Source organism: Anguilla rostrata, chromosome 11, assembly GCF_018555375.3.
Source record: "Anguilla rostrata isolate EN2019 chromosome 11, ASM1855537v3, whole genome shotgun sequence".
Classification (NCBI taxonomy): domain Eukaryota; kingdom Metazoa; phylum Chordata; class Actinopteri; order Anguilliformes; family Anguillidae; genus Anguilla; species Anguilla rostrata.
The window spans coordinates 36,306,909-36,328,722 of NC_057943.1; the positions used below are offsets into that span (position 1 = coordinate 36,306,909).

Genomic DNA, 21,814 nt, shown 5'->3' on the forward strand with positions numbered 1-21,814 from the left:
AAAAAGAAAACAAAAACATAAGTATTAAAACTGACCCCCCTCAGGACCGAATCTTGGAGCTCATGGATGTGATTGCGAGCTGGAGAGGGTGACATCATACTTAAAAATCTGAAGGCGTGGTAACCTATATTGCGTCAACATTTGTTTTCTGAAACATATTTCATGGGAGTAAAGCCCCTTTGCTCAGTGTGTATCTGTCTGACCAATTAAGGCCGAGCACAGAGATCAGCTGCTGTCACGGTACTCTCTTCCTTCTCTGGTGCGTAAGGGCTTCCCCCAGAGGCAGAACGCGCCGGGTGGGTGGTGCAGTGTCATAGACACACTCGAAGTTTGTTTTCTGTACTTGGGCTTTATGCTGGAGACAGACGGAGGATTTGGTGTCCGCGAGTCCCTATAAAAAACACTATAGAAACAAAGTGGGCTTCATAACGAAGTAAGTTTGGAACTCTTTTCATACCTGTTATAAACTGATTAGAGGTCAATGGACAGTACGGTGTGAGGAATCGATAGCTACCTCAGAATAACGGACCCGTCTTGTATCAGCGGAACCACTGCAAAAAGTTTTGGAAAAAGATTAATCAGTTGTCAGGTTCGTGTAATATTTAACGCATACATACTCAACGCGTAAAGCGAAATAGCCTATATTTCTGGTTGGTGAGTGGTGAATAAATATTGATGAATACGTTGTAGGCTACTTGGATAAAGGACGTGTTCCCTATTGGACGGATGTAAGATGTGTTATGGTTTAATTGAAACGAAATATTTTGTGTAAATGCGAGTTCGTTTCACATATATTTCCATATTTGTGTCATTGAGTATTTTGCATGCTTCATTGTTCGTGTCGGTTATAAGCGAATGTTACGTCGTTAGGCGCTTTAGGCGACCAGTCAATCAACGATCGAGTCAAATCTGAGAGGGCACGTATTGCCTATGTAAAAGTTGTGGACTGTGTGGAGATGTTGAGGTAACATTTACAAAAATATGTTTGTTTTTTTGGTCCATGACGTATATAGAACAGTAACTTATTGTGTGTATTTTTCTTCTGTAAAAATTGAGACCAGGCTACATTTAGCAGCCTTGCTATTTCGTTGTGAAACACAGGAAAGAACGCTAGTCGCACAGCTATGGCATTGAGTATTTGCGCAACTTTACATTGATATAACTTGTAGTCAATAATAATGACAGTTTGCATTGAATAGAATTTTGTTTAATTTCATTTAATTCTTATTCATGACTTATTTTCAGTGAAAGTGGCTCTTGTGAGCTCTTATTGGACGAGGTCAGCGTTTACTGGATAGCTTACTGTTCACAGCGCTGCACGTATAGCCGAGATGGACGAAGACCTGAACCCGGACTCCGTAACGAATCTATAAATCCCGAAATAAAAATTATCTGTGTCCTGACAGCTGGTTTTGGATGTCGAGTGCAGTCGGGGTTAATCCCTGTAAGGCCCAGGCCCATCGCTGACTCTGCTGCCTACTATATATGGTTCCGTTAGATTTTGTGACTGAAAAATGAATCTCTTCCACGACAATATTTAAGTATTTTGTTGTAAAAGTCACAAATCTGTAGAATGGATTCACAGATCCGTGACTCCATTCTACAGATTGGTGACCTTTACGGCAAAAATACCTCAACAGCAAATTGATAGTTCCACAAAATTACACTTGTTGTGCAGTTTTAATTGTGTATTGTTTAGACTGAAAATTGTACTGCCGTGAGGTGTATAGCAACAGAAAAGTTGTTGATATGCAAAGATGTGTCAATTAAATTTTTAATTTTACTATAAAGTAAAATTATTATGGTGAGCTGTTTTGGGATGACTGTATTTCAATTATAATTTCCATATCTTTATCCCGTGAACCTACTAACAGGGACAGGTTCCAAAAGCTGTGTTTTGTCAATGTCAACTAAAAAAATAGTTCATATTGTGTGTTTGCAGCTGCATACACTTCATACAACTACATTTGTAATGTGTCCCTGTTTGCTGATTAGCTACAGCAGCAGCCAATAAGAGTCACTAACTGTGAGGCACATGCTCCACAGGAGACAGCTCCAACCAGAGGTATATCATAGTGGAAAAATAGGGTATATCATACTTCAAAGGTTTCCTTCGTGCCGGGGCCACATGACCAGAGGAATTTCACCCTGTACAGGCTGCCATGGTCATAGTCACATGACCAGAGGAATATCACACTGTACAGGCTGTCATGGTGATAGTCACATGACCAGAGGAATATCACGCTGTACAGGCAGTCCTGGTGATAGTCACATGACCAAAGGAATATCACACTGTACAGGCTGTCATGGTGATAGTCACATGGCCAGAGGAATATCACACTGTACAGGCTGTCATGGTGATAGCCACATGACCAGAGGAATATGACACTGTACAGGCTGTCATGGTAATGGTCACATGACCAGAGGAATGTCACACTGTACAGGCTGTCATGGTAATAGTCACATGACCAGAGGAATATCACACTGTACAGGCTGTCATGGCGATAGTCACATGACCAGAGGAATATCACACTGTACAAGCTGTCATGGTGATAGTCACATGACCAGAGGAATATCACACTGTACAGGCTGTCATGGTCATAGTCACATGACCAGAGGAATATCACACTGTACAGGCTGTCATGGTGATAGTCACATGACCAGAGGAATATCACGCTGTACAGGCAGTCCTGGTGATAGTCACATGACCAAAGGAATATCACGCTGTACAGGCTGTCATGGTGATAGTCACATGACCAGAGGAATATCACACTGTACAGGCTGTCATGGTGATAGTCACATGGCCAGAGGAATATCACACTGTACAGGCTGTCATGGTGATAGCCACATGACCAGAGGAATATCACACTGTACAGGCTGTCATGGTAATGGTCACATGACCAGAGGAATGTCACACTGTACAGGCTGTCATGGTAATAGTCACATGACCAGAGGAATATCACACTGTACAGGCTGTCATGGCGATAGTCACATGACCAGAGGAATATCACACTGTACAAGCTGTCATGGTGATAGTCACATGACCAGAGGAATATCACACTGTACAGGCTGTCATGGTGATAGTCACATGACCAGAGGAGTACCTCACTGTACAGGCTATCTTGTGGCAGGGGCAAACTGAGCTTAATTTTGCATTGTGTCACACCAGCACTTTCTGTTTCATAAGCAATTATTATTTCTCTGTGAGCAATAATAATTTTAAAAAGTATTATACTTTGATAATATCATTACTCCAGTTGAGCTGACAGACCACTCTACCAGGTGTTCAGAATTAGGTCAGGATGTTCATTAAAGAAACACCAATCTGAGACTAGTACCGTGGGACCAAGATGGCGGACTGTGGGAACTTGGAGAGTATATGGTAATGTGATTTCTGGGTGGTGGGTGTGTTTGAATCCTTCAGTGAAAGGGGAGTAACTCTTTAATGGATAGCTTGTCGTTAGAAGCCTGTTGATAGTAATTTTTTGGATTTTTCAAGAATGCGTGCCATTGAGGGCAGTGGTTATTGTGTTAGGTGAGTGACATCACATTATTGTGCTTCTTTGGCAGACAGATTACAGATGTAACTGAGAGCTGAGCTTATGAACCCTGATGTGGACTTGCTGTGTATGTCACACTAGATTCTGTGTTGCTTGGACGTGGCTTGTGGCCGAGGATGGAAAGTGCAGGAACAGCGCCTCTTACCAACTTCAACAATGTCTGGTGCAAAATCTCTAGTATCCCAAGTTTGCATCTAGCATGACAAACGCATCCCAGCTCAAACAAAATGTTCCCAAAATGTTGCTGCCACGTACTGCCAGTGTTATAACATCGACAAAACATTTCAGAAACATTGTGAGACATTTTGTATTGGATTGGGTTAAAAATATATAGATGAGATCAATTACATCTTTTGAAACGACTTCCCCATTCACAAAAAAGCAAACCAAACTCAGGTATGGACCGCCCAGACGGTCACGTGCTGACCATTATCTGTTTGAAATAAAATTCCCGTTCATCTGATAATAAAATGTAATTCCTTAATGAGATTCTATTTTTATTCAAATATTTATTATTTTTCTTGTTTCCAGACAAAAGTATCATACCAAGGAAGAGGTGACCCGTGGAACAATAAAAACCCGTGTTGTTGACCCCACCCTGAAAACTAGACCGTGCGCGAGGAAGCAGGGTCAAAATGAGTTATCCACACCCACAATTCAATCAGTCAGGCGCTGCCGCCGCGTCTCCAGTCTCCAGTTCCTCTCTCGACCCGGACAAGGACGCAGAAATGCCGGCCACGGAGAAGGACCTTGCAGAAGACGCTCCTTGGAAGAAGATTCAGCAGAACACCTTCACTCGCTGGTGTAACGAGCACCTGAAATGCATCAACAAGCGGATCGCCAACCTGCAGACGGACCTGAGCGATGGGCTGCGGCTGATCGGGCTCATCGAAGTACTGAGTCAGAGGAAGATGTTCCGAAAGTACAACCAGCGCCCGACCTTCCGACAGATGCAGCTGGAGAACGTCTCGGTGGCGCTCGAATTCCTGGAGAAAGAGAATATCAAACTCGTTTCAATCGGTGAGTAGTTTTACAATTATATTTCAGAAGTAGTGTTTGATTATATTTGACTGCATTTCACGCTGTGTTGTGGTATATTTGTAAATCTTCTCGGTTTTTTTTGTCTTAATGTAGCTGTTCGATTTTGGTTTGATGTGAAATTATATTAAAGTCCCGTTTGTCTGCTTGCTTTGTGTACAGCTGATTGCATGTGTTTACCCTACTTTTCATTCTGCTTTGGAATAGTTTTCAGCTGGAAAAAGTTAAGCAAGTGTTTGCATTTATGTTTTGAGTATGATTTAAATTGAAGCTTTGTCAAAGAATTGAGTTTTTTTATGTTTTGTGGAGTGAATACGAAATGATGGGAACATTAGGCAGATAGGCGACGTGTCTTACGCTGAGAATGAAAGGTTTTCGCAGTTTTTCACACAGTGTAGGTCGTAGGAATCGCAAGATCAGTGCATAATAACTAGCTACACATCAGTCATGAAGCATCGAACTAAAACAAGTGTAAACCAAACCATTCAAATACTCTGACACCAGCGTTATTGTATATTTATGCTTATACATGTGCTAATGCGCATTGTCGCTACATTATCCGTATCGTGTTAGTCTATTTGTGATGTGTTATGCAAAATAAAATTTGAATCATGGATATGTTAATATCCTTGTTTTATCTCTCATTTTGATATTGGAGATCGTTTGCCATGTGGAGAGAGGCCTTGGATGGAGGACAGGTTGAAAAGGTTTCGGGTGTTGACATATAGGCTGTTGTGTTTTTAGGTTTAGAGTATTAAGGGTTTTGTAAAATTAAGGGGCTATAGAATTTAAGGAGTTAGGGTCTTTTTTTTCCTTTTTGTTTTTGTTGGTGGGGGGGGGGGGGGGGGGGGGGGGGGGAGGAGAGGAGTTTCCTTTGTTCTGAAATACACTACATGGTCGAAAGTATGTGGATACCCCTTCAAAAGAGTGGGTTCAGCTACTTCAGCCACACCCACACAGGTGCATAAAATCAAGTGTGCAGCCATGCAATCTCCATTGACAAACATCGGCCTTAGAATAGGTCGTACTGAAGAGCTCAGTGACATTAAACGTGGCACTGTCATAGGATGCCACCTTTCCAGCAAGTCAGTTTGTCAAATTTCTGCTCTTCTAGAGCTGCTCCAGTCAACTGTGAGTGCTGTTATTGTGAAGTGGAAAAGTATAGGAGCAGCAACGGTAGGCCACACAAGCTCACAGAATGGGACCTCTGAGTGCTGAAGCACGTAGCGTGCAAAAATCATCTGTCCTCGGTTACAACGCTCACTACCGAGTTCCAGACTGCCTGTGGAAGCAACGTCAGCACAACAACTGTTCATCGGGAGCGTCATTAAATTAGTTTTCATGGTTGAGCAGCCACGCACAAGCCTAAGACCACCATGCGCAATGCTAAGCGTGCTCTGGAATGGTGTGAAGCACACTGACATTGGACTCCGGAGCAGGATAAACACGTTCTCTGGAGTCGCACTTCACTATCTGGCAGTCTGACAGACGAGTCTGGGTTTGGCGAATGCCAGGAGAACGCTACCTGCCCGAATGCATAGTGCCAACTAAAGTTTGGTGGAGCAGGATTAATGGTCTCGGATGGTTTTTCATGGTTTGAGCTAGGCCCCTTAAGTTCCAGTAAAGGGAAATATTAATGCTACAGCATACAATCACATTCCTGGAGAGCTATGTGCTTGCATCTTTGTGGCAGTGGTTTGGGGAAGACCCTTTCCTGCTTCAGCATGAGCCAGGCCTTACGCCCAACATCGGTGCCCAGCCTCACTAATGCTCTTGTGGCCGAATGGAAACCAGTTCCTGCAGCCATGTTCCAAAATCTACTGGAAAGCTTTCCCAGAAGAGTGGAGGCTGTTAGAGCGGCAAAGGAGCGACCAACTCCATATTAATGCCCGTGGTTTTGGATTGAGATGCTCAACAGGCACTCATGGGTGTGGCGCTCAGGTGTCCACGTACTTTTGGGCCTGTAATGTGTTCGAGTGCCTCGGTGGTAATGTCCAGAAGCTGCCGCGCCAACAAACGTTTGTCTGCTTGCACTTCTTTTCGTTTCTGTCTTTCTCCGAGACCGACAGCCACGTGCTGGAAGCTTCCACACAGCCTGATAGTAGCAGTGCTCTGATCTGTGTCTGACTGCTGGAGAGACACCCTGAGGAAGATGAGGTCATTTCATTTACACTGCAGTCTTTAGCCAGTGCTGTTCTGTGGGGCAGTTTGAGATGGCAACAGCCAGCAATGTGGAGTCTGACCTATTTGGTCTTGGTGACGAAGATCATTGTTTTTAGAGTATTGTTTCTTTGTGTTGGGTTTTTGTGGAGGGGTGGGGGGAGGGTGTGGGGTGGTTGGTGGGTGGTAGTCCCAGCAATGGCAGAGCTTTGCCTCCCTCCAATCCCAGGAGATTTGCTGTATTATCTCACTTCCTGTGGTTGGGTGGTTGACCCAAGACCTCTGTGATGCTCACGTTTCCTGTTATTATGTCTTTCCTGTGCAGTAACGTCCACATCGAAAAGCGGCTGAAATGGAGCCTGTCGTTCCCCCCCCGTGCGGAACGACTGCAGCGGTACCGAGGGTGCTGGGAGTGGGGGCCGCGGGGGCGAGAACAGTACTTCCCCTCAGTTTGTTAGCCGCGGTGGCAGAACCGCGCAGAACCACCCGTTTCACACGCGGTGGCTGCATGTATGGCTGCTCTTCTGCGTACTGGGGGTGGGGGGGGGGAGGCGAGGGGGCGGGTCTGTGTGCTGGTGCGATGTGCTCCGTGGCGCTCCACAGCTGTCCTGCTGCGTGATTCGGGTTGGCTCGCTCCGCTGAATCGGTTCTAGCTGATAAACACCATCTGGCTAACAGTCATCACAGCTAATATTCATACACGGGCCACGCCCCTGGGGGAGAGAGGCCTGCGATTGGTTCCGATGTGATTTCAAAGCAGCTGCTGTAAAAACTTGGCTTGACGGAGACGAATCTGTGGCTGATGTCAACGGTGATGTCATTGCTGTTTGATGTCGGCTATGATGTCATTAGCATTAGATGCCACTGGTAATGTCATTATAGTGTTTGCATGAATTGCTCATCACTGATCAGTATGCACTGGCATCTGATTGGTCGATGGATATATTAAAACTTTACTGATCCCCGGGGTTAAGTGTTTTACACCATTTCAAGACAATATATGGTAACAGAATCAAGCGCACAGGTCATATAATAAGATATTAAAATAAAGTATGAAACACTAAGTATTAAACAGCCTAAAAGTAGTGGTTTGGTCAACAGGCACCTCCTTACATAGTGGGAGAATGTAATCGGCATTTAATCTATGGCCAAATATACAATCTGCTGATATGAAAATTTTGTAAATGGGCATTGAATGGTACACTACATGGCCAAAAGTATTTGGACACCCGAACATCACGCCCATATGTGCTTGTTGAACATCTCGTTCCAAAGGTCATGGGCATTAATATGGAGTTGGTCCCTCCTTTGCTGATGTAACAGCCTCCACTCTTCTGGCAAAGCTTTCCAGTAGATTTTGGAAAATGGCTGCGGGGATTCGCTTCCATTCAGCCACAAGAGCATTAGTGAGGCTGGGCACCGATGTTGGTCGATAAGGCCTGGCTCGCAGTCAGTGTTCCAATTCATCCCCAAAGGTATATGATGGGGTTGAGGTCAGGGCTCTGTGCAGGCCTGTTAAGTTCTTCCTCACCAAACTCGGCAAACCATTTCTGTATGGACCTTGCTTTGTGCACTGGGGCACTGTCATGCTGAAATAGGAAAGGGCCTTCCCCAAACCGTTGCCAAGGTTGCAAGCACACATTACTCGTCCTCCTCCAAAGTTTACAGATGGCACCATGCATTCAGGCAGGTAGCGTTCTGGCAATCGCCAAACCCAGATTCTTTCGTCAGACTGCCAGATAGTTAACTATGATTCATCACACCAGAGAACATGTTTCCACTGCTCCAGAGTCCAATGGAGGTGTGCTTTGCACCACTCCAGCTGACGCTTAACATCGTGCATGGCTTGTGTACTGCTGCTCAACCATGGAAACTCATTTCATGAAGCTCCCGACAAACAGTTCTTGTGCTGACTTTGCTTCCAAAGGCAGTCTGGAACTTGGTAGTGAGTGTTGCAACTGAGGACATTTGATTTTTACGTGCTCCGGCACGTAGCGGTCCCGTTCTGTGAGCTTGTGTGGCCTACCGCTTTGCGGCTGAGCTGTTGTTGCTCCTGTACGTTTCCACTTCACAATAACAGCACTTACAGTTGACCGGGGGCAGCTCTAGCAGAGCAGAAATCGTTGGGAATGTGGCATCCTATGGCAGCGCCACGTTAAAAGTCACTGATCTCTTCAGTACGACCTGTTCTACTGCCAATGTTTGTCTATGGAGATTGCACGGCTGTATGCTTGATTTTACGCACCTGTTAGCAATGGGTGTGGCTGCTGCAGCAGGGCGACTTGCACCTCCTACCATCAGGGTGAATGGCTCTCTCGCGTCCCGACCACAGAGCTTTCAGCTCCTCAGTGGTGGAACACACTCCCCATTCCTCTCTGAGCCACTCTGGCCCCGCCCATTTTCCGCCGCGCTCTGAAGATGCATCTCTTTAGACCAGTGGTAACCAACCCTGTTCCTGGAGATCTACCGTCCTGTAGGTTTTTCATTCTAAACCTAACAAAGCAGCACACCTTATTCAACGGCTAGATATCTTGTTGAGCTGCTAATTAGTAGAGTCAGGTGTGCCAAATTAGGGTTGAAATGAAAACCTACAGGATGGTAGATCTCCAGCTTGTTCCTGTAGCATTTTCATGTTACACGCGTATCTCCATCCAGCACTTGTATTGTACTTGTATTGCCGATTTTGTAGCTTGCCGTCATGTCTCCTTCTAGTTTGGCTTAATGGATAACGGTTACATAATGCCTATTGTACCTAATCGGACCTGTGTTTTGTAGTTGTTCTCATGACCTTGGGTATGCATTTACTGTATGTCACTTTGGACAAAAGCGTTTGCCAAATAAATGCAATGTAAACTAGCCAAACCCACCAATTAGAAGGGGTGTCCACATTTTTTTCCAGTTTTTCTCATTTAGTGTATGTGCAGGTGTGTAATATGCAAAGATAGCTGGTTCTGGTGTGCAAGAGAGACATCAAGTAAACATTAGTAATATGTTTATGCTTTACATGTGACCTCTAGGATCAAGTCTTGCCTAGTGATTAAGTATAAATCAGTTGCTTTTACTAAAGCTGTTTATAGCATTCATCGGATATTATCTGCAGTCTGTGTGAAATGCTCTATTAATTAATCCAATTAAAGCGGATCAAGTGGCTGGCATTGCTGGACCCAGGCTGTTCGAGCCGAAATGTCTGGCAGGACCCAGGCCATTAGAGACGAAATGTCTGGCAGGACCCAGGCCATTAGAGACGAAATGTCTGGCAGGACCCAGGCCATTAGAGCCGAAATGTCTGGCAGGACCCAGGCCATTAGAGCCCAAATGTCCGGCAGGACCCAGGCCGTTAGAGCCGAAATGTCTGGCAAGACCCAGGCTGTTAGAGCCGGAATGTCTGGCAGGATGTTGTTTCCTGTCCTGGGATCAGTTTCAGCTGCATTTCCTGTGTTCGGCTGTTGCATGATTCTATTGGTACCAAATGAGAGAATTCCTGTTTTATGAGTTTTGGTGCTGGGTGGAAAAAAATCTGACATTTGTTGTCATTTAGCAGTGGTCTGGACTGTGATGTTTGCTTTCTTTTGGTGTGAAAATGTCAGTCAGTGGGAGTGAATGACAGTGCTTTGGGTCAGGTCCGGCTTGAGTGGTTTGGTCTTATTTGGCTGAACTACTGGCTGCGTTCGGCATTCAACCCCCCCCCTCCACCCCCCAGCGAACTGCAATGAGCGAGGGGTGAGGAGTGTCCGAGGGGGGTGGGGTGGAGTGGAATGGAATGGAGTTGGTTGGGGGGGTTGGGGGGTGGGGGGGTTGACGGCTCTCTTGTTTCCATGTTTCTCACAGACCGGAACCAAGTCTTGGGAATTTCTCTTGAAACTGTTGGAGGAGTGCAATGCATTTAAGCTCAGAGAGGGTCTGACTGGATGTTTCCTGTGGGATGCCTATAATGGAATGCTTTTGGGTTCCTGTCATGTGTGCGCGAGTGTGTGTGCGTGCGCGTGCGCGTGTGCGTGTGTCAAAATCTGATATTGATATGCTGACTTTATAAGCCCTGGTTACAGTCTCAGAGCAGGACATGGCTTGTATTGCATGAGTTATCAGTATTGCAAATGAACATGCCAATGAAACAATGAGGAGGTGGAGGATGATGATGATGGTACCAATGTTGATGGTGATTGAGATGGTAAGAATATGATGATGATGATGATGGTTCTCCTAAGGATATATTGGCCTCCATTGTTCACATCTACGTTCACGTTGCCTTGGAAATGGTGTGATTGACATCATTACGCCTAAAGGAATGGGTGCATGTCCTTACTGCACACTCCAGTTCCACCAGAGGGCGCTGTTTTCTGGACAAAGACCAGCGGGGTAACTCTGTGTGGGGAGGCATTCTGTTTCATGTGCCCCAGAGGTTCCCAAACGTCGCCCATGACTCACTTCAGGAGTAGATGTGTTTTCTGTGATTCACCCCTTGTTAAGACAGTTACCAACACACTGTGTTCAGGTAGCCAATTCAGATTGAAGGACATGTAATCAGAGAACGCAGATGACGGAAATTGCTCTGTTTGTCCCTAATCCAGAATGCCCCATCGTGCTCACACTGCCCGGCTGTGGCTTGTGATGTCAGAATCTGTCACGTGACCGATGAGCAAGTGTTTCCACTGGGGCCGGTGACCTTTAGCAGGAATGCGCGGTCGCCCCGCTGCACATGCTCACTGCGGGTCAGAGCGGGCCGCCCCGGTTCCGACAGTCGCGTCTTTGTGCCCGAGTGTCAGAGAGCGCCTTTGTGCGCCCCCCCGCCCTTTTCCGCGCGCCCGGCCGACGAAGGCGTCGCCTGGCGGGAGGGCTCTCTCGCGCGCCCGTCTCCGGCGTGGGCCGGGCCACGCCCTGTCTGTCTCCGCCGCTGTCTGTCGCTTTGTTTCTCTCCGTCTCCACCTCCTCTCCTCTTTGTTACTGCGGAACAGGCATGTAGGATGCAGGTGCAGGGGTGGGGGCTCCAGCGACGCACTTGCCCCTTCTGCCCCAAATACCCAATGTGCCCCTTCCATTTGGTTAAACAACATAATAAATTTGTATTATTGTTGCTGTCATTCATTTTTTTTCAATCATTTTGGTAAACTATATTCTGTACAATAACTGGGTATAATAACAGCTGGTAGTATATGGGTATAATAATGGCTGGTAATAGTATATGGGTATAATAATGTCTGGTAGGCCTAATATATGGGTATAATAATGGCTCGTATATATGGGTGTAATAATGGCTGATAATAGTATATGGGTATAATAATGGCTCGTAGTATATGGGTGTAATAATGGCTGATAATAGTATATGGGTATAATAATGGCTGGTAGTGTATGGGTGTAATAATGGCTGATAATAGTATATGGGTATAATAATGGCTCGTAGTATATGGGTGTAATAATGGCTGATAATAGTATATGGGTATAATAATGGCTGGTAGTGTATGGGTGTAATAATGGCTGATAATAGTATATGGGTATAATAATGGCTGGTAGTGTATGGGTGTAATAATGGCTGATAATAGTATATGGGTATAATAATGGCTCGTAGTATATGGGTGTAATAATGGCTGATAATAGTATATGGGTATAATAATGGCTGGTAGTGTATGGGTGTAATAATGGCTGATAATAGTATATGGGTATAATAATGGCTGGTAGTGTATGGGTATAATAATGCCTGGTAATAGTATATGGATATAATAATTTCCGCCCTGCCATGGGAGAGACGTCGTCGGTGTTGTATCAGCACCAAACTCTGTCAGTGATCATTGTGTCTGTGGAGCTGGCCCCCCTTTGGGGGAAAGGGCTTCTCACAGGACCGAGCTTTTGCTCGCGTGCAGTCCAACAGTTTGCATCACTTTCTGACTTGCAGTTGTGCGGCTTTGTCATAATTATGTGCTGTAGGTTTATTATGTTTTTGGTCATAATTACGTGCTGTAGGTTTATTATGTTTTTGGTCATAATTACATGCTGTAGACTCTTCCTTTTTTCTGTGGGGGATTTCGGGTGGAAGGGTTAATTGATGCACAAATATTGTTTTGGTCTTTTGTGAAAATGGATGATCTCAGGGGGTGGGGTGTGATTGGTGGAGGGTGGTTATCCTCCCACTTTCCCAGAGTGGTGTGGTTACTGGAGCTAATGCTATATCAGCCATATCTGTTCCTGGAGTTTGGGCTGTCGAGTTTGGGGAAAAATAATACACTCTGAATTCATGGCCACTGTGATAACTCTCTCTCTTACACACAGTGTGGAGAATTCACAGTTCATCAGTGCAATGCTCTCTAGAAAAAAAGCACTCTGCGTTTTAATGCAAAGCTATATACTAATCACATTCCACATTGATCCAGCCATGTACATATTCTTCTAGTTCCTGCTGAATCAGCTCTTAAGCAAAGAGCAGCTGGGCAAAAGTACTTTATTCAGTTGCTAATGAACAAACAGACACACACACACACACACACACACACACGTGTGATTGTTTAAAAATGTTCCCTTAAGCATACACAGTCTTCCACAGGGCCAACGTCTGCGTGTAAGCAGTCGGTCCAATTGTTCATGTGATGTGAGCTGTAAAGTTAAATTGTGCACTGATGACATTTACATTTTATATGACAACTAGAGACTATATCCTATATCCCACCAGGAAGGGACCTGTTAACCTGGGGGGGGGGGGGTGTTGCACTGTGTGCAAGTTGTGTGAGTTGAGTGTGTGTGTGTGTGAGAGCTGAGCGTGTGTGTGAGGGTCTGTGTGAGGTGTGTGAGAACTGAGCGTGTGTTTGGGCAGCTAAAAGCAGCACTGCACTGGCTCTATTTGCAGATGGGCTGCCTCTTGTGAACCGTGTGGGCGGGACTGAGTCGGGGAACGCCATTGGCTGTCGCCGGTGCCAGTCAGGGTATCCCTCAGGCCTCTTGTTTTCCTGCCATGCTTTCTGAGGAGTCCCAAAACCCCAGACAACGGGGACTTTCCAGCAGTTGTCCCTCAGAGGGCTGTATCCCACGGAGCCCTGTCCGGCTGTGAGGGGCTCAGAGTGGGAGTGCAGCGGGGCTTCAGCTTGTGGGAGGTAGAGCTGCGCATTTTTCGGATGTTGTCTTGTTTTCTTTTTGTGTGTGTGTGTGTGTGTGTGGATTTACATTCTGTTTTATTAGTCCTCTGAGGTACTGTTTTGTTTAAACTTAGTTCTTTCCCACAATTCCTTTCACTCTTCAAATTTGGAATGCCCGATCACATTTTTGGGCCTGTTTCCGTTCTGCGGTGTCCTCCCACGGTTCAGAAGGGCACAGAAGGTCACGTGCGTGAGCGTGTATGACCGGTCACCCCTTCCCTTCACCCGGCTGCCCACTGGCTCAGCTGCACCGCAAGCACATGTACTTCATTCACAGGCTGACTGGGGAGGTTCGTTTTCAGAATTATCCGGGGAGAATCCGGCCAATCACCGCCCTCCCTCCCTCCCTCCCTGGGAGATGCTGTGGCCCGTCCTGAACTGTCCTGCTGTGCTGCAGCACCCGCACTACCAGCACAGCTCACTACCAGCACAGTACCAGCACAGCTCACTACCAGCACAGCTGTGCTGCTGACCTCACTGCCAGCACAGCTTACTACCAGCACAGACCACTACCAGCACCGCTCAGTACCAACACAACTCACTGCCAGCACAGGAGGAGACAGGATTCTACATCAGACTGAGAGGTCTGCCACTTAAGCGGGAACCAGTCCTTTAGCAAGATGCAGATCTGACAGCCTTGTGATCTATTTTTGAACATTGTTTAATGTTCTGTAGAATCCAGATAATCTCTCTCTGTCTCTCTCTCAGACTCGAAGGCAATCGTTGACGGGAATCTGAAGCTGATTCTGGGGCTGATATGGACGCTGATCCTGCACTACTCCATCTCCATGCCCATGTGGGACGAGGAACAGGAGGAGGACGAGGGCAAGCAGAAGACGCCAAAGCAGAGGCTGCTGGGATGGATCCAGAACAAAGTGCCAGACCTGCCCATCGCCAACTTCAGCCGTGACTGGCAGACAGGCCAGGCCCTGGGCGCTCTCGTGGACAGCTGTGCCCCAGGTGAGTGGTGCCCCTGTCTGTCTATGTGCACGACTGGGGCTGACTGAGAGTGAAATCTGTGTGTGCATGACTGGGGGTGACTCTGTCGGGACTGTTTGTGTGCATGGCTGGGGCAGGTTCTGGGGTGGCTGTTTGTTCTGTTTGTGTGCAACACTGGGGCTGAGGACTGACTGGGGCTGAGGTGCAGTGGTGAAATCTGAGTCAGTGGTTACAGCGGAGCCCCCTTGTGAGAGTGTGTAATGAGTTCAGCGCTGCATATTGAGTGTGATGTGCCCCCCCCCCCCAGGGCTGTGTCCGGACTGGGACTCCTGGGACAAGGAGAAACCAGTGGACAACGCCCGCGAGGCCATGCAGCAAGCGGACGATTGGCTGGGAATCCCACAGGTACCGCCCCGCCCGATGACATCACCGCTCTGTTAATTACACAGACGCACCGGTTTTCTAGAAAGTGCACCGCAAAGCCCCCAGTTTGAGTCCCCTCAAAACTATTCACTGCCCAGGTCCTAGCTGTGCAGCCATGTCCCCTACACAGGACATCTCTGAATGAGGAAAATCTCATCAGCTGTGAAAATTCAGAAAAAATCAACAGTGCGCACTAGGTCAGCATGATGTATAGAATCCGTTTTTATTAAAGTGTAGTAAGAACAACTACCGCCATGTGGCATATGTATAAATAATCTTTTGTCCTTTTCTTTTCTTTCTTTCTTTAATCATACCTGGCGCGGTCGTAAACAATGAAACATCACAGGCCTTGTGAAATGCTTTCGGGGAAAATAAAACATCACTGATGTCTATTGGGTTCTGGTAAGACGGCCAATCAGCAGCGAGGCCTCGCAGCTTCCATGTGATTGAAAAAGCAAATCACATGATCACATAGATGCTGTGTGACCTTGCTGCTGATTGGCTGTCTTATCGACACCCAATATGTATCAGTCAATATATATCGGTGGTGATGTTTTTTTTTTTTTTTTTTTTTCCCACAAAAGCATTTCACATGACCTTCGACTCTTGGTTGATTACTACCGGACCAGGTATGATTAAAGGGGGGGGGGGGGGGAAAGACAAAAGATCGCCTATACGCCCCACGCCCCACGTCTTATTACACTGTGAAAAACTGTGATTTGATATCGTGCAGCCCTACTTCACACACTGTGTACCCTGGCTGTGGGTGAAAAGGTGCGTGCGTGCGTGCAGTGAACAAGGCTGTTCATGGCCGCTGTGTTTGGTGAAGCAAGAAGGAAGGATTGTGGGGCGCTTTCCACATGCTCATTACGAGCCGCGACGTCGAGTCCGACCGCCGACCTTTGTCACACGTCTCTCCCTCTCTCTCCTCCTAGTTCTTCCTGTCTCTCTACGCTATCCTGTCTAATAAAGCTGAAAAAAAAACAAAAAATAACATAAATAATAACATAATAATAAAAAAACAAAGACAGAAGGATTGTGCTGTCATTGTGAGGCTCTCAGGAACACGCTGACAGGGGCGCTGAGAGTTTAAAATGGCTTCAGAGCGTCGCCGGGTCCGACCCCTCTCGCCCCGCTTGCAGGTCATCGCACCGGCGGAGATCGTGGACCCCAACGTGGACGAGCACTCTGTGATGACCTACCTGTCCCAGTTCCCCAAGGCCAAGCTGAAGCCTGGGGCCCCGCTGCGCCCCAAACTCAACCCCAAAAAGGCCCGAGCCTATGGCCCAGGTAACCCCCCAAACCCCCCTGGACATTTAAACGTGCTTCCATACATGCACACGCAAATCCGTACACGTACAGGACCCACTCGTGCTTGCACAATCCCCTGCGAGGATTACACTGTGCTCATATTTGTGTTGCTTCTGTGTGCTTGTTCATATTTGTGTTGCTTCTGTGTGCTTGTTCATATTTGTATGGGTAGTGATGATGATGATGCTGATGTTCTCTCCAGGCATTGAGCCCACTGGTAATATGGTGATGAAGAAGGCTGTGTTCACCGTGGAGACGGTCAGTGCTGGGAACGGGGAGGTGCTGGTGTACGTGGAGGACCCTGCTGGGCACCGTGAGGAGGTGAGGCTGAGGCTGTGGGGGGGGGGGGGGTTTCATTAACCAAAATAAAACTAGAGAAGATCATAACAATGCCAATGATGCTGTTCACAGCAATGAAATCAACTGTTGCTCAAATAAAAGAAAACTTATGACGCTTGAATCCATCATTAAATCACAACAATGGCAGAGCTTACTTAAACTGAGCTGACCAATCTCCTTTGGAGGGGGAAAGTGTCAGCCTTTGGAGGTTTAGTAGTGGGGGTTTAGTAATGGGGTTTTAGTCAGGAGAGTTAATAGGGCGGGTTTAGTCTGGACGAACGCATGCACTTTCTGGGGCAAAAGGGAGGAGCCTCTGCTGCTGGGAGCCAGCGGCAGCTACCCTATTGGTTAATCGAACTGTCTGTCTCAGGGCAGGTTAGTCAGGAGGGTTAGCAGGGAGGGTTAGTAGGGCAGGTTAGTCAGGAGGGTTAGCAGGGAGGGAGGGTTAGTAGCAGTTTCCGCTTGCATATCTTGCAAAGTTTATGATATTTGGCCATGAGTGAATGTACTCGTCATGCAGTTAAAGGATTGCAGATCTTAATCTTGAGGTTTTGAATCCCCACTGATGAGTTGAATAGAGGTCATTGTCACGTGCCGTGCCTTTGAAAATTCACCTCTCTCTCGATCTGTCCTCAGGCTAAAGTCACGGCCAACAATGACAAGAACCGCACCTACTCGGTGTTCTACGTCCCTAAAGTCACTGGGCCCCACAAGGTAATGCATCACAACTCACTGGGATGTGGTTATTGTAAATATTATTTCTTTGCTGCAAATAACTGTTTTGCTCTCCTGTGAGCAGATGATGTGTATTGTAAGTTGAATTATGTTTAATTATGAATTATTGCAACTAAATGGGGATTATCCATGCCTCCTCCCCACCTCCTCTCTGCCTCCTCCCCATCTCCTCCACGCCGCCTCCTGGCCTCCTTCATGCTTCCTCCTCCATCCCTCCTCCCCATCTCCTCCATGACTCATCCATCCCTCCTCCATGCTTCCTCCTCGCCTCCTCCCTGCCTCCTCCATGTCTCCTCCTGCGGTCGTTTGCAGGTGCACATCTCAAGAGCCCTCTGGTGAGTTGGGTGTCTCAGGGAGGCACAGCAAGGAGACGCTTCCGGGTCCGGCCTTGAGCCCGCAGGAATCACGCAACAAACACACGTTGACATCTATCAGAGGTACACACCTACCACACGCAGAATCTACGCTGCAGGTACTACACCTACACCACATCTATACCGCAGGTACTACACCACCTACACCACATCTACGCTGCAGGTACTACACCTACACCACATCTATACCGCAGGTACTAAACCACCTACACCACATCTACGCTGCAGGTACTACACCTACATCACATCAATAACGCAGGTACTACACCTCCTACACCACATTTACACCGCAGGTAATACACCTACACCACATCTACACCACAGGTACTACACCACCTACACCACATCTACACCGCAGGTACTACACCTACATCGCAGGTGGTGTGGGGATTGTGGGTAATGGCGGTGTCCTCCTGCAGGTGCGGGGGAGGGCGAGGTGCAGGTGCAGATCACAGACCCCCGGGGGAGGACGGACACAGTGGTGTCCCAGCTGGAGGACAAGGGCGGCAGCAGCTTCCGCTGCACCTACAGGCCCACCCAGGAGGGGGCGCACACCATTTACATCACCTTCTCAGGGGCACCGATTCCCAAGAGCCCCTATACCGTCACTGTGGGAGAAGGTAAGGGGCGGGGCATGGGGCATCTTAAGAACAAAATGGGCGTGGCAGGGCTGTTGATGTGGGGTACGAGGTTAGCCTGGGGCATTTGGCATAGGATAAGAGGAGAGGCAATATTGATAAGCTCCTAATGTGAGGACTAAGTGCTTTAGTACAAGAATGCCTTTGGCCCAGAGATGTTTAGGGCCCCTGAATCAGCATATCAGTTGTTAAAATGGCCGCACAGTGTGTTCCTCACAGTGTGAGCTGATTGGTACCTTGCATGGCAGCCTTTCACTGTTGGTGTGTGAATGGGTGAATGAGAGGCATCAATTGTAAAGCGCTTTGGATAAAAGTGCTATATAAATGCAGTCCATTCCTCACAGTGTGGTCCGCACAGTGTGGTCCTCACAAGCCTTTCAGATGTACTGTTCCTGTTGGTTGCTTTTGGTCTCTGACTTTGTCACTGTGCCGTATGTCACTCTGTTTTTATCTTCGTCTCGGCTGCCTGCTCCCTTTCTGGGCCTGAACCACTTCTCCCTCTCTTCCTGCTAGCCAGGTGGCCTGTCCTCCACCTGAGGTCACATCCTGTGTCTTTGGATCAGGTTCTCTCCTTTTGATGTCATTTCCTGTCATCTGGTTTCTCTTGTGCACCTTACCTATGGCACCTATGTGTACCTCCTATGTGTTTCCTCTGTATGTTGTTATTCTTATTCACTTTCTTTCTGGAGTATACAATTTGTAATACTCAGATATACATATGTATATCCACTCTCATTGCTGCAACTTTCACTGTAGATTCTGGAGACTGCAGACAGGCCCATGTGCTCCTCAGAAGCGTGTGATGTCCACTGCTGCTTCTTATCCCACTGCAATTCGCGAGTCCAGTTCTCACACACATGAGTTGGATGACATTTTGTGTGCAGTTACACGTGCAGACTTCGACCAGCGGGGGTCGCTTCAGGGCAAGATAGGCACCGTCCAACTAAAATCCTCCCAGTGTCAGCCCATTCGGCACTGACACGGCCCAATTCTGAACCCGACCGTGGGGCCCACCCTTGTACTGGGGCTGCCTGGTTCTGAACCCGACTGTGGGGCCCAACCTTGTACTGGGGCCGCCCCGGTTCTGAACCTGACCGTGGGGCCAAACCTCGTACTGGGGCCGCCAGGTTTAGAACCCGACCGTGGGACCCAACCTTGTACTGGGGCCGCCCAATTCAGAACCCGACCGTGGGGCCCAACCTCGTACTGGGGCCGTGCCTCAACAGGACGAGCTACCCAGCAGCCCCATTCTGTGTTTTTCAGTCATTTTTAATAAAACTTCGATGAAGCAGAAGTTCATATTCAAATTTCAAAGGTTCATTACAACACTGCTGTATTACGCCTGCTGTTTGTGGTGGAGCTCCTGAAATGGGTGGCTTGCGGAGCAGAGTTACGGACTATATGAGTGTTCGTTGCTTTGGGCCAGGTGGGTGGTTAGGAATGAGTTTACTCACCACGTGTAAACGCCTCTGTAAACATTTGCACCTTTCTGCTGAACTGGTTTCCTGGTCATTATTGCTGCATGGACATACTGGGCAAGGCAGTTATTTTCCCACATCCACCGCAGGCTCCGCCCCCTCGGGGTGGTGTGCGCTTGTGGTCTTGCTCTTGGGGCTTTCCCTAGCACAGGTGAGGCTCTGGTGAACAGGTGAGTTACGCCCCTGCTCTTGGTCCCTGTCCCACAGCCTGTAACCCCGGTGTCTGCCGGGCCAAGGGGAGGGGCCTGCAGCCCAAAGGTGTCCGGGTGCGAGAGACTGCCGATTTCAGGGTGTTCACCAATGGGGCTGGAACCGGGGAACTCAAGGTCACCATCAAAGGACCAAGTGAGTGATGTTTGCTCTTAATGACCTCATATATATGATCCGCTAACAGCGCTACCCTGCAGCCTCCTGCTAACGGACCGTCCAACTATAATGACTGAGTAATGGCGTTATCACATGCCTGAAGTGTTGCCCCCGTGAAAGTGGCCTGTAGCCAAGTTGTAAGCTGCGATTCTCCGTGTTCCCATGTGAACCGACTCCGTTAGCCATCAGACAGTGTGTGTTGCCTTCCTGTTAGACTCCGTACAAGTGCTACCGTTAGCCTCTCCTGTTAGCGACCTCCCTATAATGCTGGTTGCCTCTTCATTCTGTCTAAGTGCTCAGTTAGCCTCTCTCCTGGTCTGTAGCCTGTTAGCACCTCTCTCCTGTTACTGTAAGTGTTATGTTAGCCTCTCCTGTTAGCACTCTGCTATAATTGCCTCTCTTCTGTCCCAGAGGGTCTGGAGGAACCCTGTAAGAGGGCAGATCTTGGCGATGGGGTGTACGGCTTTGACTATTACCCCACCACACCTGGGAACTACAGCATCTCCATCACCTGGGGTGGACAGCCCATACCGCGCAGGTAAGAGCAGGCGCATCGCAGGTAAAAGCGCTTCGTCCATTCAGATGGACAGCCCTGTGGTGCACAAGCACCTTCTGTTCTTACTTAGCCAGATGGTGGTTAGTACAGTTCTTTTAGTATTTTACCTGTCTGATGTTCTGAACATTACACTCATTCTCTTTCTCTCTCTCTCTCTCTCTCTCTCTCATTCCTCCTCCTCTCTCCTCTTTCCATCCTTCCATTTCTGGCGTTCTCCTGGGCTCAGCCCGTTTGAGGTGAAGGTGGGGACGGAGGCGGGGCCCCAGAAAGTGCGAGTGTGGGGTGCAGGTCTGGAGAGCGGGGTGGTGGGCAGGTCAGCTGACTTTGTGGTGGAGGCCATCGGGGAAAATGTCGGCACTCTGGGTGAGCCCTCAGTCTCAGAAACGGACACGCACAGAAACAGACACACGCACACACACACATGCACACACACGCACATACGCACACACACACGCACACTCACACACACAGCCTGACCGTCCCCCTCGCTGTTCCCCAGGCTTCTCCGTGGAAGGTCCCTCTCAGGCCAAAATTGAGTGCGACGACAAGGGCGACGGGTCATGTGACGTGCGGTACTGGCCGACCGAATCGGGGGAGTACGCGGTGCACGTCCTCTGCAACGGCCAGGACATCCTGCACAGTCCCTTCATGGCGGACGTCCAGCCGGCCCCCGCCGACTTCCACCCAGAGAAGGTGAATCCCACGGCCCAGCAGGACTTTCGAATCTAGCAGAGGCAGAAACTCTGGGGGGTTTTCAGGACTAGGGTTGATACGGAGCA

At 48.0% G+C, this 21,814-nt stretch overlaps 1 protein-coding gene across 1 annotated transcript in view; it reads left to right on the forward strand.

Annotated features, from left to right (window-relative positions):
- Nucleotides 1-252: 252 nt before the first annotated feature.
- LOC135235083 (filamin-A-like) overlaps nucleotides 253-21,814 on the forward strand; it is a 51,111-nt gene continuing 29,549 nt past the window's right edge. Inside the window, exons 1-14 of the mRNA XM_064300280.1 lie at nucleotides 253-433; nucleotides 4,092-4,580; nucleotides 14,585-14,836; nucleotides 15,123-15,220; nucleotides 16,381-16,528; nucleotides 16,752-16,870; nucleotides 17,525-17,602; nucleotides 17,936-17,958; nucleotides 18,127-18,191; nucleotides 18,417-18,617; nucleotides 20,321-20,458; nucleotides 20,891-21,017; nucleotides 21,262-21,398; nucleotides 21,535-21,728. Of these exons, the coding sequence (XP_064156350.1) occupies nucleotides 4,196-4,580; nucleotides 14,585-14,836; nucleotides 15,123-15,220; nucleotides 16,381-16,528; nucleotides 16,752-16,870; nucleotides 17,525-17,602; nucleotides 17,936-17,958; nucleotides 18,127-18,191; nucleotides 18,417-18,617; nucleotides 20,321-20,458; nucleotides 20,891-21,017; nucleotides 21,262-21,398; nucleotides 21,535-21,728 (1,965 nt within the window). The 5' untranslated portion in view covers nucleotides 253-433; nucleotides 4,092-4,195. The remainder of the gene's footprint in view (nucleotides 434-4,091; nucleotides 4,581-14,584; nucleotides 14,837-15,122; nucleotides 15,221-16,380; nucleotides 16,529-16,751; nucleotides 16,871-17,524; nucleotides 17,603-17,935; nucleotides 17,959-18,126; nucleotides 18,192-18,416; nucleotides 18,618-20,320; nucleotides 20,459-20,890; nucleotides 21,018-21,261; nucleotides 21,399-21,534; nucleotides 21,729-21,814) is intronic.